General features: G+C 40.5%; 1 protein-coding gene across 1 annotated transcript in view; it reads left to right on the forward strand.

Annotated features, from left to right (window-relative positions):
• The first annotated feature begins 506 nt into the window (after positions 1-506).
• The window catches only part of LOC146320890 (multiple epidermal growth factor-like domains protein 9), a 52,620-nt gene continuing 34,676 nt past the window's right edge, over positions 507-18,450 (forward strand). Inside the window, exons 1-2 of the mRNA XM_084729321.1 lie at positions 507-1,212; positions 8,905-9,109. Coding sequence (XP_084585447.1) covers positions 642-1,212; positions 8,905-9,109 — 776 coding nt within the window. The 5' untranslated portion in view covers positions 507-641. The remainder of the gene's footprint in view (positions 1,213-8,904; positions 9,110-18,450) is intronic.

Below are 18,450 nucleotides of genomic sequence, written 5' to 3' on the forward strand. Positions count from 1 at the left end.
TCCTTATTAGTGAAAATATATTGATTGCATTATTAATTGGCACATATATACATTTGTTACATTAAAAGATGACTTGTGTATTTTAAGTAGTCTGTGAATTATGGGGGGAAACATAAAAAACAAAAAAAAGTTGCATTAAACTTGCATTAAAAGCATTTAAAATGCACGAAAAGCCACCATTGAGCATTTCCATGACATATGATGGAGCATACCTGGGCTGTTAGATGAACTAATAATGTACATCACTCGATAATTGTACACTTTATTTCAATAAAATAAACTTCCGTAAATTGTTCAGTTTATGAATGAAGCCAGTTGTGTTTTGATAATTTTCAGACGAGTGAGGACGTTTGACAATTTACAATATATTGTGTGTCTATCCATAGGGTGTTACAACGACTGTCCAACCAGCGAATGAGCGAGAGCACAGAGGCTGGCTTCCCATTGGCTACTCCGCACGTCAGTCTCGGGCGGTTCAACACGGTAGGTTGCAGCGCAGGTGAAGTGTTGACTGTGGTTCATAGGGCAACAAACAGCAGCGTACAGCCGCCGGGGGACATCAATGGTGGAGTACGCGTCCATTCAGGGAAAGGTCTGAGAGAGACCGTTACTGGGGCTTACATGGAGAGCTGAAAGTGAATATGAGGTTCACGTCCTTAATGATGTACATATCTGCGGTTCTCATAGTTATTTTGTATGTATATATTGGATTTTCTGAAGCTGCACCTCGCATCAGCTCCTACGATGCGTCGCCTATCTCCAGGAAGCCCGGCTCAGCCTCCGACACCTGGGACACCTTCCACACCGACATGCCTCGTTCGTTACCCGGGAGCAGCCTCGCTCTCGGGCCTCTGAGCGAACTCTCACCGCCGCCTGCCATTGTTCCACCCGGCCCGACTACCACCACTGCTGGCCCTGTTTCTCAAACTGCAACCACCTTCCAGCCTCCAACAACGGACCCCACCACTACAACCACCACCACCAGTACTACCACCGCCTCTGATACTGGAATAATCTCAGCCACAAAAGAACAAATATCAGCGCCCAGTTCCAGATTAACGCGCAAAAGATCCACCGATGCACAGACATCACTTTTTGCTCCAGAGAAAATGCTGCAGACCATGGTGTCCATGGTGTCCCAGCGCTCAGCCAACGATGCCTGGGCTGCAGATAATATCGGCACATCTGTTACCTCAATGGAGAATAGTCAAGGTGAGTATCTCCCCATCAAATATCTACTAGGAAAACGAAATCAATCCCATGCTTATTTTTACCTTTGGGAATTAAGCATCTTTACAAGCACAAAAAAGAGACACTGGGGGGAATTTTCTGTTCTGCATGTGTTTTTCCCCCCACATTCTCATGTTCAGAAAGCGAATGTGTGAAGAAGAAGACCCTCATGTCTGATATAGCAGAATCAGGGTGGTCGCACGGTGGTTTTGACGCAGAGAGCGACCGAATAAACCAGATTGCAACAATGGGCAGACCTCTCAGATTGATGGTGTACCCCATCAAACGATCGAAAAATCACCAAACCCTCAGTCTCATAAAAACAGCATCATGCACAATGTGTCCTGTACGGATGTTGCTGTGTAGTCTGTATTATAATCCAGAGGCCTTTTATTATGGAATCAGTGTGGCACATATTACAGTGGGCTGGAAAAGGGGGGCTATGGAGGGGGTGTAAGGTTGATCCTGTCGTTGTTCAGTCAATTTATCCAATCCGTCAGTGTTCACAGCATCCATCCAGAGCCGTGATCCCTTTGTGTTGGAGCAGATCTGTTGGATATAGAGAAGCAATTACAAGACGCTGCTCACATAGCTGCTTCAGTCCCCCTATTGTTGTTTGCATGATGGCATACACAGAACAAGGCCGTCCAGGCAAAATGGCCAGGCAGGCAGGCAGGCAGGCAAGCCAAGCCATGAATGAGCAATGACAGGGGAGCCCCTCCTCTCACACCTCACCACACATCCTAGCATCCATGTGGATGTGTTGTTCTCCAGACAGCAGCACAGGCTGAGGGATCCTGCCCAAAATGGTTCTTTAATGGTTAGGAAAGTCTGCTGAAGGTGTGGGCTCACACTGTAAGAGGATGTTCCCACTTGCTACTAGGCGATTGGGTTTATTAATGCTTTTAAACTACATATGTAAGAAGTTGAATTCCATCCCGTTTGAGGATGAATACAAAATAAAATGTATTCTGTATTGTTTGTGAACCTTTATTTTCCCTTACTGTCTGTCAAACCTCATTATTCCTCGTCACGGAAAATGCCCTGTTCTAGTCTTTACTTCATGATACCCCCAGGCCAGAATATAAAATCTAGTCCTTTTATTTCATATTCTGACTGATATCAGCCCCTTACGTTGACCCTTTGTTCTCTACACTCTGTAGCACCTTACTGGCGGTGTTCACCTCATCACAGATGGAGGATTCTTTTAAAAATGCCAAACATCGATTGTTTCCAGATTCTCATTGTGAAGATTTACTGCTTTCTTTGTCTTATGTGATAGAGAAGTTAATATGTTTCAGTTCTGGACTGCCTGTTGGATAAAATAAAATGCAGAATATGTAGACTTTATGGAGCTGTGATGGGAATTTTTCACCATTTTTTGACATTTTATAAGCCTGGCATGAAAATGTCAACTTAAGCTCATCTGACTAGTTTCCAGGTAGAGCTGCAAAATATGATCAAAAATAATAATAATTGTGATTATTTTGACAGATATTGCAATGTAATTAATGATTAGTGGAAATGATCATTTTGCTTCACAATTTTAATTTTCACAAAAAAAAAAAAACATTAACTACGTGATGATGTGAGTTTGTTGAGGTCTGTACGAGGGCTGGGCAACATGTCCGTATTGTAATATGACACTGGACATGGTCATGGATTGGAATATGTCAGAAGTAACAGTTACAGTCTGAATTCACCAGACTAGCTGTTATTAGAGTGTGAGGTCTGTGCCTGAACCTGACAGGACCCGATGGGACCCAACCAGTTCTGGTCAGGTCAGGCCTTATTTCTCACATATTTCATGGGTTCAAGTCGGGTTCAGCCTGTGCTGTATTTGTTTACTTATTTATTTTCGTTTTCCTCCCCAATTTAGTTGTTGCCAGTTCCAATTCCCTGCATGTATTGTGCCTGTCACTGAAAACTCCTACTGTTTGGGACACAGAGGGAAGCTTGTTAAGAAAAATGTTGGCCTGTAATCAGGTTCGGGCTGAAATATGCCAATGAGGGAAAGGTTCATGTCGCTTTTGGAGAGAATTTTGTCGATATCAGGCTCAACTTTTCAGGCACGATTAAAGCGTTCACTGTTTACTCCGCTGTTTTGCCTTTACCCATTTAGTCATTGTATTTACATTATCAGGGATTATTAGGGCTGGGTATTGTTAAAAAATTTTGACACAGATATCAGTACAGATTGGTACAATAAAAGTATCAAAGTTTGCTTCCCAGCCCTAGTGATTATTAACAAAAATCTCATTGTGTTTTGTGAAAGCACTAGTAGTTATTAATACAATACTGTTGCAACATGGATTTTGAGGTATTTGGTCAAAAATATTGTGATATTTGATTTTGTCCATGTCCCTCAGTACAAACCTGTATCAAATTAATGTGTTTGTCACACATTTTACTTTATCAAAAAATTACATCTTCTTTGATTTGGATATTGCATTTGGCCATATTGTGATTTTTTATGTTTCTATTAATTGTGCAGCCAAATTTCCAGGCTAACATTTGCATAATTTTATAGACCAAAAAAGTAGGGCTGGGGCTAATTATTATCATAATCAATCACTCTGTAGATTATTTATTTTTACCAATTGATTAGTTGTTTGTTCCATAAAATGGTTAAGAATGTCAAATAGTCTTGTCCAAGTCCAAGATGACATCCTCAAATGTCTTGTTTTGTCCACAACCCAAAGATTTTCACTTTACTCTCAGAGAGGAGTAAAGAAATCAGAAAATATTATGGGTGTGAAAAATATTGAAAATCACTGTATCGTGATATTATGATTCACACAAAGATACATGGCTGTGGTTCATTTTGATAGATAGCAGTGCTGTTAAATATCTTCCCTGTTGAGATTGCATAAAAAAATCAACTTTTTTGACTGAAATTTTTATGCATATGGTCATTTGTTCTTTATAAAAGAACAGTTTTCCTAAAATTAGATTACAAAAATACAACAAAACATTGTATTGCCAGATTCTTGCCAATACACTGTTGTAGAAAAACATTCAATTTTGAGAATCTGGACATTTCACTCAAAACAATCAATCAATTTTCAAAATAGTTGGCAATTAATTTCATAGTCCATTAGTAATTGATTAATCATTGCAACACTACTAAAAAGAAAATGGGTACAGAAATCTAGGACATTGGGACGGATTAATAAATAATGGAAATAGTTGTTATTGTTAATACTTAATTTAGTTTGTGTATTTTTGTGTAGTATTGCTGTAGTATAGCTGAACTGAAAGTTCTTGTAAAGGACATGTTAGAACATAGTTGGTGAAAAGCCTGAGAACTATGTAGTAATGAATTGTGGAGATTGGTTGTTGATCACAATTTCTGTGGTCAGGATTTTTTAGGTGGACCTGAAACAACCCGACACAGAAGAAAAATAAATACCATCCTGTCACTGTCCTCTGGTTCTGGTGACTTAAACATGACTGGACATGTCCAATAAAGCTGCTAGATGGAGCGTCCATGTCTCAGTTGGTTTTCAGGTGGTAGTGGTGTTTGACACTGAGACAAGGGAGTGGCCATGTTTCAGAGCAGAGAAAACTGATCATTTTTTCATGATTTTGAGACCAAATTTTATATAGTCATTTTTTCAATTATTAAAATTTGTCTGGGTGGCTAATAACATCTAATTCTGTGGTGTGACAAACTCAGAACACACATTTATTGTTGTTTTACTGTCACTTGAACTAAAGTGGTGGCGTGTTTGGTCAGCTTCCTCAGGGAACCTGTAAATCAGTCAGTGTGATTCATTTGTGTTTGTTTGGACCCCAGAGTCAAAATGAAATCTGCACCCTTGGGTGACATCATGCAGGCAACCTTTCCCATGCTTACTGAAAGTATGATCTAGTGTCAAGGTCACTCACATTATCATATCTAACTGCATCAACAAAGGCGGCACCTGGGTTAACGCCTCGCCCAGCGACCAGTGTACATTCTCGGGCAGGGCATGACACATACAAGGAGTAGTTTCTGCTGTCTTTGTCTGACAGCTAACACATGCAAGGAGTATCTTCACCTTTCTTTCAAACATCTCCTCAATATTTTCTGTCAACCACATGATTTTTTTGACGCTCAAACCAAAATTGAAAGTACAGCGATTGTTTCCGTGCAGGGGCGCCTCCCACCTCTGTTGTTTTGTGTGTAGCAGGCAGCGCAGACGGGCGAATGGGGAATTAGGCAAGAGAAGAGTTTTGAGACATGACTTGTTGTGAACAGCCTGCTGCTGCCTGTGTCTGAATACCAGCCACGCTGTCACATCACTTTACAGCAGTCAGGTAGATGGAAGAGAGGTGAACTCTGCCTCTACCCCCCCAACACACACTCCCCAACACACACACACACACAAACACACACACACTCCTCTGTCTACTAGACAGGTCCAGTCTTATCTACATCAAACCTGTTGTGTGGCTTCACAGATCAGCCTTGCCCCACACCTAGAGGAAGTCCGCATGAAACACTGAGCTGCAGTGTGTGTCTGTGTGTGTGTGTGTGAGTTGATCTGCATTCTCTGGATCTCAGGCATGATCAGGCCCGACAGTTCTTCAGTGGGCGTCACTGTGGCAAAGGGTCTGACCGTATACTCTACTGGCTTGCATAACCAAAGGCCTTTCTTAGTTACATAAAAGTCCAAGCAACAGAGAAAGAGAAGCATAATCTGAGTGGGACGCCAGGACAGGAATACATTAACATTCCTCTCTAGCTAACTTACTCTAGCATTAATGTGAGCATATCAAGTATAAAAAAAACATTTTATTCTGCTCTCACATCTTCTGTCTGTCTGGTGTCTTTGTCTGCCTGCTGAGCACCAGAGTCAGGCATTCAGTTATCACTCGCCACGCCTAACCTGAGATCAGATGAATAATAGATTGGCACCCTGCACTCTACAGGGTCATCCATGTGTCTGTCATTATATCCTCTTCTTTCTCATAGTACACCAGTTTGAACTGTACAGAACCCTTCACTGGTGGGAACACAGCAGTTTTCTGTCTTGGGGTTTAATTTTTACTCTTCAGTTAAGCTGGAAAATATATTTTAAAGGATCAAACACATGGCTTTTAAACCTTGTAACAGGCCAACATCCCAGAGATAACATTTTTTATTAAATGTAGACATTAATTCCTTCAGATGGAAAATCTGACAGACTTGATGTCTTACGGAGTTGACAAAATGTTACATTTTTTAATTTCACAGCATAGTGAGTCCTAGTCAATTAATGTAGAAAATGATCGACAGATTAATTGGTAATGAAGATAATAAAGACTTGGTCCAAACAGGTGGAGCAGACATACGTGCATTCAAGTGACAAGATTGTGACAGCATTAATTAATTGAGAAAACAATTGTCAGATTAATTGAAAATTCAAATCATTTTTGATTGCATCTTTTTCACCAAAAATTGGAATTAGTCTAGGCATTCATAATTTTTTGCATTTTTTTTTTTTTTGGTAGGACATGGTTTGATTTGTCCCAGTTCAACAGTGGATATAGAAGCAGACTCGTGAGTGAAAAGGTCGCCTTTTTGAATCCCCTGATTGGTGAGAGAAACATGCACAAGGAAAGTGAATTAGCTCCTCTCCCTGCTCCTTCAGCACATTGGACTGGGCAGCTCCCAGGGGCCCACGATGCCAGAAGACTGTGAATGGATGAGGCAGCTCTTGGTAAATGATAATGGAGGGTCAATTGCACTAGTGTTACTGTTTCTTGGGCTCAGCGCTGAGAAATGATATACTGTCAGGGTGCCGGTATGTGCGATGAATGAATACTGAGCAGAGTGATTGTAAGCAGTGTGTCTCTGTCATGTGCATTTCCTCTGGCAGATGCTTCAGTTCAGGTTTAGGAATTAGTCTGGTGATGCCAGGCTGGTGATATTGTACTTAAAGGGAAAATTCACCACTTTTAAGGGAGGTCTTTTTGGGCCTTTATTTTGGTATAACAGCTGAAGATAGACGGGAGAGCACCAAAGGGGGTTGCCTGGGACACTGCTGAGGCCTCTGTACATGGGGCACATGTGCTACCCACTGAGCTAAAAGGGCACCCTGAAATTTACCACTTTTCACATGGATGTCCAGTCAGTGTTAATGGTGAATGTAACCAGTTGAAGCAAGTACTTCCTTAGTGCTGCTGTATTGGACAACAAAGCTGCAAAAATTGTTGTTCTTCCTGCATCCAGTGTTATTCCTGCATCCAGTGATGTCACAGCGATGTCGTAGGTATTAAGGAAAAACTCAGGCTACTTCAGCTTGGATTTCTAGTCTCCTCCTTTGGGGAACAAGAGGACATGCTAGATGAGCATTTTTGTCATCTAACGGTATGTTCTGGCTGAAAAAGTAATAGCTATAGGCTACAGTGGTGATACATAGCAATGTGGGTGTCAGTGTCAGAAGCTTGTGCAGTGCATCCTGGTACATGTAGGTACTGCTGGCACAGCTCCATGAGCAGGAGAGCTGAGATTTCTTTCATTTACTGTCAACATTGACTAAATGAAAAGTGTTGAATTTTCCCTTTAAGACTGTGTGCTTCTTATTCAGACACACAGTGAATCACTGTCTACCGTCTCTAATCTCAAATCTAAAGGGCAAAAGTGAACTCTCTCTGTTAGTTTGCTTTAGATGACACAAAACAGGAAGTGTGGTCTTGAATTTGTCAGCCATAGGTTTTAACATGCAGGCTTCAATTACAGTGAAATAATGTGATCATACATTCCAGGGTTTGACATGAACCATGGCCCGTGGCCACAAAATGTTACTCCATATATTCCATGTAAGTGGCCCCCTGTGGCCACTATTTTATCCCCATACTGTGAGGCTCCACCAACACAATGTTACAGTTGCACAAGCATCCACATTCCTTTGCTCCTTTTAGTTCAACAGTCTGTGACAACAGCAAGCAATACTTGTTGCCAGCTTGTTGCCGATACCGGAGCTCTTGGGGGCAGTGCTGATACCAATATTAGGAAGTGAAAAGTTCTGATATTTATATATCAGCCAGTGTTCTCTATATAGAATATGATATTCAGAATATAGAATATTTAACATTTATTTAACTTTATTGTCCAAAATGACATCCGAGCACTGAAAGAATAGACTCTCACCAGTATATATTTATAATTATAAATGGCTATGAATAAAAAATACTAATAGAACAAAATATATGTACATTAAATAGAATGAAATTGTATGAGAAATTTCATTTCACAATTATAGTGACCAAAATGATCTCAGTTATCAGTATTATTTCCGTTTTGTTGAAATGTGCTGAAAATGTTCATAAAGTTCTCAGAAATCCACAAAAACATTTCACCAAGTTTTATTTTGAAAAGGATTTGAAACGACATCATGTTCTTTGCAATGTCAGTATTTTCACTGATTCAAATTAAAGCCATGTTGCTGTGCCTGCTTGATGCCGTACAGTATTTAGCTGAGTTTTTCAAAGCCTGATAATAAAACACAATTTAATGATAATTAGAATTTGAAATGGTAATAATTACCCTCAGGAATTTTATTGTGGTTTATCAGAAAACTGGTGATAATTTTATCCTTGATATTAAACTTTAAGTTGTTTTCTGCAAGTACACCTAATGCACTATTTCCCATTTCTCATCTCTTCTTCCCATTGTGACCCCCCGCAACCTGTCCCTCCACCCAGAGGGCCTGTGTAACTGCAGCAGTGGTGCTGAGGGGATTATGGACCCCAACGAGTGTGATCCAAGCACTGGGCAGTGTTCGTGTCTGCTGGGCTACGCCGGGCTGCAGTGTGAGGACTGCGAGGAGGGATACTTCACCAACGGCACCAGCGGCTGCCTGCCCTGCGCCTGCGACTCCTACGGTGCAGTGAACCGCCTCTGTGACAGGTCAGGCTGCTTCCTTGCTTTCTGGAGGGGTTAAGTAACACACCCCCATGTTGGAGCTGTATGTTTGTTGTGTCAACATACTGTTGCTGAAGAGACCTGGTCAATTTCTGTGCTTATCTCAGCACTAATAAATTGCATTGTATTTGCATTTGGACAACATTAACTTGTTTACTAGCTAACTACAGTCTGTGAGAGGTTAAAGCTACAATAATCCAAATGCTAATATTAAAATTGAATCAAGTGGCTGTGTATTTATGAACCCACAGAGAGTTAATGTAGAGTCAGTGTTTTAGCATCTCTCAGTGTTTTAGTTTGACAGTCTGCAACTGTTTGGTTCCATCTCACAGCTCCAATCAAGCTTGTCCTCAGCAGCAGGCAGCTGTTTTCAGTGAGAAAGCTCTGATAAACCCCCTGTGCACTACCTGCAGCAGCGAACAGCAGACAGACACAGTTAGAGACTAGCTGGTGGACATAATGGATCATTTAGCAGCTAAAGAGCCAGATATTTTTCTCAGGAGAAAAGTGGAGCTAAAAGGAGAGTGAATACTGGACTGAAACACAACCCTCAATAAATGCTAATGATGTACTAGAGTAGAGACTGAGGACAATCTCCCAGCTTTAGTCACATTGAACAACCACAATCAGTAGGCAGTGAGATACGTCTTGTATTGTGAGACTAGAACATAAGCAACTGTTTGATAACACTCTCGCAGTAACAGCTTGGTTAAAGTAATATTAAGTTTGATGTTGTATTTACAGTTTGTTCCATTGCCTCCAAGTGGACCAAAAAGTGATTCATGCGGTTTTAATGATCAGTTTTATTTCCTGAATCATAAACTGTTAATGCCCACCTCCAGTTATGTTTTTTAACAATCTAAAATGCTCTGCAGGATGTAATAAATTTTATCTGATATGTTTTTTTGCAAAATACCTTGATATAATGGCTTACATATAGCTCAACACCTTGCCGTCATTTATTATTCAAGGTGTCATGAATATGCAAATCGTCCTGCCCTCTTCACAACCCCCAACAGCCCCCCTACCCTTAAATCACAACACCTGGCTTCTCCTCTGTTTTGCGAACTAATAGCAAGAAATGTTCAGACATGGAGTTTACTGCTTATTTCGATCCTGATATGTCTTGTAACAAACGACAAACACCACATGGCCATGTTAACAAGGTTTAAAATGTGACTTTCCCTAGGGGAGTCTTTTAAAGTCTGATCCAGGCCTGTGGCCTAACCGTCCACAACATTTAAATGAAATCAGACCATAAAACAGAGTGAAAATACTGGCTCGTCAGTGAGGGAACTGTAATTTCTGCTATGTTAGCATTAGCTGGGGCTAGTAGTGCCATACATATTTGATGAGAAATCATGTGATTGGATGGTGATAACAAAATGGTTTGGCAGCCAAGCACAGATTAAGAAACAGAAATTATGTTTGGCTCTAACTAATTAAGTGTAGTTATAATGTAGTTTAGTTCTAACATTACAGATGGTTAAGGTACCAAAGCTCAAAGGGACAGTGTACGTTATTTGAAGTTTGGTTGTATGAAGTACTTATCTATAGTCAGTGTATAACCTGCAGTAGATGGTGGTGGATGGCTGGTGTAGGAAGCAGGACAGGGTCAGCCGAAAAATATATCTTAGCCACTTAAAAAATCCCATTTTAAAACAAAGAAACTCAGTATTAGTTTAAGGGTATGATATGTTTTGTCTAACTTTGCTGTCAGACAGCCTTTTCTGAAAGGAAACTGCTGTTATATAAGCCAAATATAGTTCTCTCCAAACCAACCAAACTCCACTGGCGAAATCAGTAATTTTACCCCTCAGATCAAGGAGTTGCTGGTCTACCACTGTCTAGATCAATTAGCTTGTTTGTGTTGTTGTATGACTTAGTTAGGTTAGATCAGATTCACCAAGGTCATACAATAATTCAAACAGACTAACTGATGGAGGCAGCGGTAGACCAGCAGCTCCTGTGTTCTATGAGGTAAAATTACAGATTTCACTAAAGGAGTCTGGTTGGGGGGGAGAGGGTGGTATTTGGCTTGCATAACAGTAGTTTCCTGTCAGAAAATGCTGTCTGGTGGCAAGGTGAAGCAGTGAAAATACTGTAAATATAGCATATACTTAAACTGAGGTTGTTTTTTTTTAGGTGTCTAAAATATGTTTTACTGTTGACCTTGTCCACAGCAGGACATTTGGTATTTCAGTGGTTTTCTTGAATATAGCTGCTGCCCCAAGACATTGGTTGAACTTGAACTGTATTTGCATAAAAGGCATGTGACTGGACATGTTTGCTTGGACATCAACCTTAAGTGCCAAGCAAACACACAACTCTACACTGACTTTCCATGTAGTCTTCATGAGTAAATGGAAACCAGTGGTTGACCATAGAGTGACTGACAGCCCACCACAACATTCTGCAGAGCGTGGGAAAAACAGGAGAGCTAATTGTGCCACTGTGATCTAAACTTGGAATAAATCCTGTTTATCTGTAGAGATTTATTTTGAGCTTTAGTGAATATTTTCAGCTATCTCTCATATGTAGCCTGATTGTGTGCATTATTCTGTATGAACAGGAGATTTTCAAGACAAAGCCAGACATGCCCTCTGGAAGACTTGTGATGTACCTGCAAAGTGGCTTCATGCTTTTTAAAGGAGTACTATCTTTAGCAGCAAAAGAGCTGTGGCCTGCCAAGCCCAAACAGACTGTCTGCTGTGAATTAGTGTTTGTTATCTCATAAAGACCAAGACAAGATGTTCTGGGGCTCAGCTTTGCCCAGACGTTATGTTCATCATAACGCCTTAGCCCTGCAGAATTGTTACTCTGCCCATCAAGTCAGGCCATCACCCCGCAGCCCTCCCTGAAGGCAGCAGAATGTGCAGACCCTGCTTAGTCCTCAAAATTCAGAGCCAGAAAACACATGGCTGACCTTCCATGCAGCTACTCCGCGAGTCACAAGAACTGTGACTTGGAAAAGAGGCTGCGTGTGTGGGTTAGGAACGTGGTAAAAATAGCGGCTGCGCTTTCTGCCTCTAACCATGAAAAGCAAAAGGAATGCTGCTGCTTTTCAAAAGCTTGAGTCAATGTCCACAGTGTGTGCAAGATTTGTGTTGTCATGCTCTGAAAAAACGTCACAGGCTTACATAAGCTCAGTCCTAATAGGTGGAAGTCCTTCGCTGGAAACGCAGCATGTCTTCTTCATGTTTATCATGCCAGAAATGCTGTGTCTGGAGTTCACTGGGATGTAGGTGAAGGAGCAGGCAGCAGGGTTATTTCAGGGCTTCCAGCTTTCACACAGTAACACACCTATTACATTCCTTCTCAGACAGTCTGAGCCAAGCCACTGCTAACCCTGCTAACCTAGCTGAGTCCCCCCCCCCAGGAGCTTATCACTGTGAGTTACACAGATTAGTCAGATTTCCAACCCCCTGGCCCGCTGCCTTAGGTATCTCTCCCATTAAGTAATGAGCAGTTGAGTTGAGCTAGAGCCAGTCGAGACTTGAGTTGTGACCGCTGCTTTGGGAACGATTGTAATGGCAGTGAAAACAGAACAAATGCTACAGTGACTTAAACACATCAGCTTACATGTCCAGAAACTTCTTGGACTTCTGTACCCTGATAGATTAAACACAGTAGGTTTTACTGTCCTCTTCTGCAAGAAGAAAGAAAATAAGATAATAATTAGTCTCTTGCCATTGACTAGAGCTCATATTTTTCCCGAGGTTAGGTTCCATGGTGGTCTGCCTGAATGGGCATGACTTTGACACTCTACAGCCCAAAAATATTGGGCTAATATGAGATGTTATTTGCAAGTCATAACGCTCAGCCCTAGCCTTTGTCACTATATTGAGAAAATTCGGTGTGCAAAACTGGTCTGTGACCCATTTTTGGTTTTGACCCTAAGCTTTGGAAACACTAAGATCACTTGGGTCTAAAATATCATTGCGTGTTGTGGCATTAAGATTCTCTGTCATTGGAACTAGCCCAAGAACACAGGGCCACATGGGGCCACAAAACAAGCTTTGAAATAAAGTTTACAAAACTTTTGCTGACCTATAACCTTTAATTTTCTTTTTTAACTTTACTCTTTGAGTTTTAGAAACTAAAAAATATAAAACATTGCTCACAGGGAGCCGCTAAACTGGTTTGTCTTTTTTTAGTGCCTTAAAAATGAAATAGTTTTGATTCAAAATATTACAATTTTAACATTGACTTTCACTACAATGAATTTACTCAATGTTTTTAAAATACACTGCTTTGAGTTTCTAAAATTCAAAGCTTTAAGTTTATCTATAGAAGAAAAGCAAATTATCTCAACAAAAGATCAGTACTTGGTAAAAGTTTTTCAAAAGACTTTGAGTTGGGCTCAAAATTCAAAAATCTGTTGCGGTCCATTGCCTTGAAATTTTGAGTTTTCTCAACTTTTCACCATGTAGCCTTTAGCAGCCTCTATAGTGTAGCGTATATTTGTATTTCAGTTGCAGTTTGCTAATGTCATAGGCTAACTGAGAGTCCCTGTAATTTCTACTCGAGACGAGCTGACTGAGCCAGAATGGCTTCATTATTTCACCCCATCATTCTGGTTTTCAGCCGTTTCTATTGTGAGCAGTGTTGGTGGACACTCACTGGCCAAGGCAGCAGGTTCACTTCCAGGAACCTGTGAGCTGACTGACAGCAGAGGATGAGGGAAAAGCTGGAGAGTTGATTCTTCTCCTCCAAACACAAACAGTCACACATGTGCAGCTCAGCATGAGCTGATCTGAAGTGTTTGCTGTGATGAAGCAGCCCCACAGTTTGTCTGTGGCAGCGTTACATAACCACAGTACAATATATAGCTCAAAGCCAGACAGAGCTCGCTCCTAAAAGGCTCTTTTGGTGTAAAAACCTGAGATCTGGATCCGTTACATAGCTTTGGTTATGATGTGACTCTGCTGCATACACATACTGAGCACTATTGAGAACGCCCCTTGCGTTTCTGTTGTCGTGTGGTGCTGCATTTGTCTGAATATCTGTCCAAATATAGATGACATGACATCACGAGGAGATATTTCCAGCAGCTAGGACCGACTGTAATAGAATATTTATTTTCAGCTATCTAAAACATCAGTGTCAGAATTCCTCATCAGTTCCTTTGAATCAAAGAGCAAGACCTTCTCTGTAGAGCAAATAGTTTGCAGAGTCATTCAGCTGTATCATACAACATAAAAATGCCCAAGTAGTTCTCTTCTAACCACAAAGAAGCAGAATGCACAGAAGATTTGAATAAAGATCACTCAGTGTCCTCAAACTCTGGGTCAGACTAGATTCACTGAAAAATAAAATCTGTCTAGCATCCCAAACTAATGACTATTTATGATGACTCACAGTACAGAATGTATCTAATGTCAGGAAGAATAAGTTCAGTTTGATTAGAATGCTGTGCAGGAGCACTGGAAGCTTTGCCTTCCTGTACTTTGCATTTGCCCTCAGATGACACTAGTTATCCTCAGTTGTTGCAATATGAAGCTGATGCTGCTAACAGCCCGCTGTGCTCTTTAACAGCGTGGATCCCAGTGGGTCCATGAAATGGGGAAGCAGCCATCCATCAGTACAAACAAGCACAGAGCTCGTTTTAGGGCTTCAGGTTATTTATTAACTCACCTTTCACAAGAACTACTGATAATGATGTGACCTGTGCTCACTCCCTTGATGCTGGAAGTTCGTCTTTAGCTAACAGTCATGTTTAGTGTGTGTGTGTGTGGTGGGACAAGTATTCACCCCTGCTACAAAGACTCTTTGATATGCAGCCTTGTCTCTGGGACTAATATCAAAGGCTTAATTTAGTGTTTTTTGGCAGTCATACTATGTTTGTAATTCACATCATTCAGAGTGATATTCAGAGAGTGAATGTGCTACTTTACATTGTTCTGTCTAGATCAGAGTGTGGTGGATGTGGGATATAAAGTTATAAACCCATGGGTTGGGAAAATGAGTGATGGTAAATACTCAATGCAGTTTTCAAAATAACTACTTTGTACAAAAGACCTGGGCAAAATGCAGCCGTCATGGAAATACTAAAAATGAAAAATCTAGCAGAGACACTCAGCAGCATTTTTCTTACCATTAAACCGTTATCAAACCTTTATTTTGAAAGGGGTCAGACTCAGCGCTGTGTTCATTGGTAATGATAATGAACTGTATCTTTTATATTAAACTGTAACTTTATTCACTCAGTGTTGTACATCCATGTTGTTTATGCTGTTCTTTTACTTCTGCTGCTACTATTGTTACAACCTGTATGCAGCAGCATGGTTCACTGTAAAACATCCAGGTTTTGGACATTGTCAACAAAATATTAGCCCATACATGGCAATTAACAAAGAGGTGACCAGCAGAAGTGTCCTATACAGAACATTAGATTTGTCCATTATTAGGGCCTTATTCATCATTTGTGTCTGGCCCACAGCAGCCTGATCAATTTCTCATGTGGCCCACCATGAAAAATAATTGTCCACCCGTGTTGTGCAATGTGTTGTCCAGTTGTCGCTCAAAGGCAGTGTAAAAAGCCAGATGTCATGGCAAATGGGTAGGTGCAATATTGTTTTAAGTCTGTGTAAAGGGAATTTAGAGATTTTCTTCCAAGCACATTTTATAACACTGAAAACTATGTAGTACTGAATTTTGGATCTAGACCATTAAACTGTTGCTCCTGACTTCTGTGTTCAGGGGTTTTTTTTGGCAGACATTTTGGTGAAGCCATGGTCCACAACACTGTTTCAGGATCTCACAGAAATTGTCAGATAAAACACTCTAAATACTGAACTTGGAATGGTTTGGGCGCACCATCAGGCAAGCATGATGAAGTACAGTCACCTCAAGAAGACAGCAATGCCACAACTGTCTGAAGCTGTAGCAGTGTTATGAGCCAAATGCTAACCTCAGCGTGCTAACATGATGTTTCTGGTATGTTCACTAGCTTAATGTGGTGGCATGCTAAGATTTGCTAATCAATGTTACACCCAAAGTACTGCAGTCCTCAAAAAGGACTCCTCATCCAGATGCACTCACTGAGTCCAGATATCGCAAAAATGGATCCCAGGCATCTTCCCATTTATGTTCACATTTTGAATGATTAAATTGCAGTTTGTCCCTGTGAATAACAGTTCCTGAAGCACAGTGGAGTTGATGTCTTCCAGTCTTTTAGAAAGAGTTTTTTGGCCAGCACCATGCCCATCAAAAGAGCTGCTTGAATGTGTGATTGAAGTGTTAAAGAGTCCTCTGAACATCCAAAGAGAGCCAAGTTGGACTGACACTTTGACCAGATGTTGGCAGTAGATGAAAAGTCAGAGAATCATCAAATTTATTGCAGGTTATGCTGAGGGGAACATGAAGATATTTCTTGGCAATCTATCCACTTAACTAAAAAAAACTATAAGAATGATGATGGTGTTTTTTGCAGGGGTTTGTACCAAACAAGCATGCTTTTAGAACATCTGGAGAATCTGATTTGTAGGCAGGGGTGTGTCTATAGCACCACAGTGCTTCACATTTTCACTCCTGTGATTCAAATATTGCACTTGGCCATTCTTTGATAATATTTTAATTGATTGTTCAGCCTTAGTAGTTAATATACTAAAGATTTCTAACCATAAACACTTGTCAGTATGTCCTGGACCTGTGTGGCACATCATCAAATAAACACTGACACTGAACTTGAGTGGAACCCAGACTAATGGAATTCCTTCAGGGTTAGCAGCTCTTTAAAGCAGAGTGACATTTGTAATTGCATCCTTATTCAGTGATCTTAACAACCCTAATGAGATTTCCTCCTCTTGTCCTCTCATAATGTGGCGTTCTGCCTGCAGTCCCCCTGCAAATCATGGGATGTAAAATGAACACACACTGTTAGCCAATTTGTTGGGTGAGGTCATGCCAATATTTGACAAAAGAGCAGTATTAAGCAGTATTGTATCTGTCATAACAGCTGTATCAGGCCTGTATTTGGGTCAGCTCCTGTGGGCATTGTCTGCAAGGCATTTCTTTTTACTATAGTGTATGGAAGGCGCCACAGTCTGTAATGAAATATTGATTGTGGGTGCAGATGTTTCCGCCTCTGCCTCATGTGTCACTCTGCTGTGGATGCATCACTGCCGTCAATGTGTCTTTACTCTGCATTGATTGCAATGTCTTTTTGATATGATTTGATTTCAGTTGTGAGAGAAAATACAAAAAGTCTTTTCCTGTGGTTTAATTTTATTTTCAGGAAGTACTTTTCTGGGCAAGAATATGATTTATATCAGCGGGTGTGGAGAAAATGTCCACTGAAAAAAAAGGCTGAATTCATCATTTTGCAATTGTTATGTTTGGTTAAAATATCTAGGGCTGCAACTAATGATCATTTTCATCACCTATTAATCTGTTGATTTCCCTGGTTAACTGATTAGTTGTGTGATCCATAAAATGGCAGAAAATAGTGAAAAAATGTTGATCAGTGTTGTCTGAAGCCCAAGATGATGTCCTCATATGTCTTGTTTTGTCCACAATCCAAAGATATTCAGTTTGCTGTCAGATGAGTGAAGAAAAGCAGAACATATTCACGTTTAAGAGGCTAGAATCAGAGAATTTTGCCTTTTTGTCCTTGAAAATTGACTCTATCAAAATCATTATCATTATCATTGCAGCTCTAAAAATATCTATACACTGCTTTCAAAGATCAAACATATGACCTAAGCAGGTTCCAGGAAGCAGGTTTCAGGTTTAATCTGTAAAGCAACAGCAACTGTTTTCATTCAAGCATTTGACTGAACGTGTGTTGCTGCATAATGAAGTGAAAGCAGTGAGCTGACTCTCAGCATCCTGCTGTCATTAGAAAACAGCAGTGAACTGCAGGACTGCAGGGTTAGAGCCACATGTCTGAGTCCTGACTGATGGACACACTCAGGAGACCTGCAGTCAGTTGACTGCCCTGCCCCATCCATGGCTGTCTATTCAGTACAGACACTGACAGACTGTCCTTTGATTAAATGCCTTGTGGTTATTCATTTGTGTGATTATTCATTAAGGGTAGTAAAGAAACATCTAAACATCATAACAGCAAATGTGTGTTTTCTGTCCAAAAACACAAATGTAGGAAGATAACAAAAACTCACTCACACATGCTTGAGTCTGATCTCAGATCTTGAGCACACAGCTGATATTAAGTGTACATGGTTTGAAAACATGACCTAACAGAAATGCCTATTTAAAGCTATAATATGTAGTAGTATTTCCGCATTAAAATCTTTGAAAACTTTGTCAATTGTCAAACCCAGAGAAATCTGTAATTCCTTCAAGGTCTTCAAGATTTCCTA

This window comes from Lutjanus erythropterus, chromosome 10 (genome assembly GCF_056507025.1).
Source record: "Lutjanus erythropterus isolate fLutEry1 chromosome 10, fLutEry1.hap2, whole genome shotgun sequence".
Lineage (NCBI taxonomy): Eukaryota > Metazoa > Chordata > Actinopteri > Lutjaniformes > Lutjanidae > Lutjanus > Lutjanus erythropterus.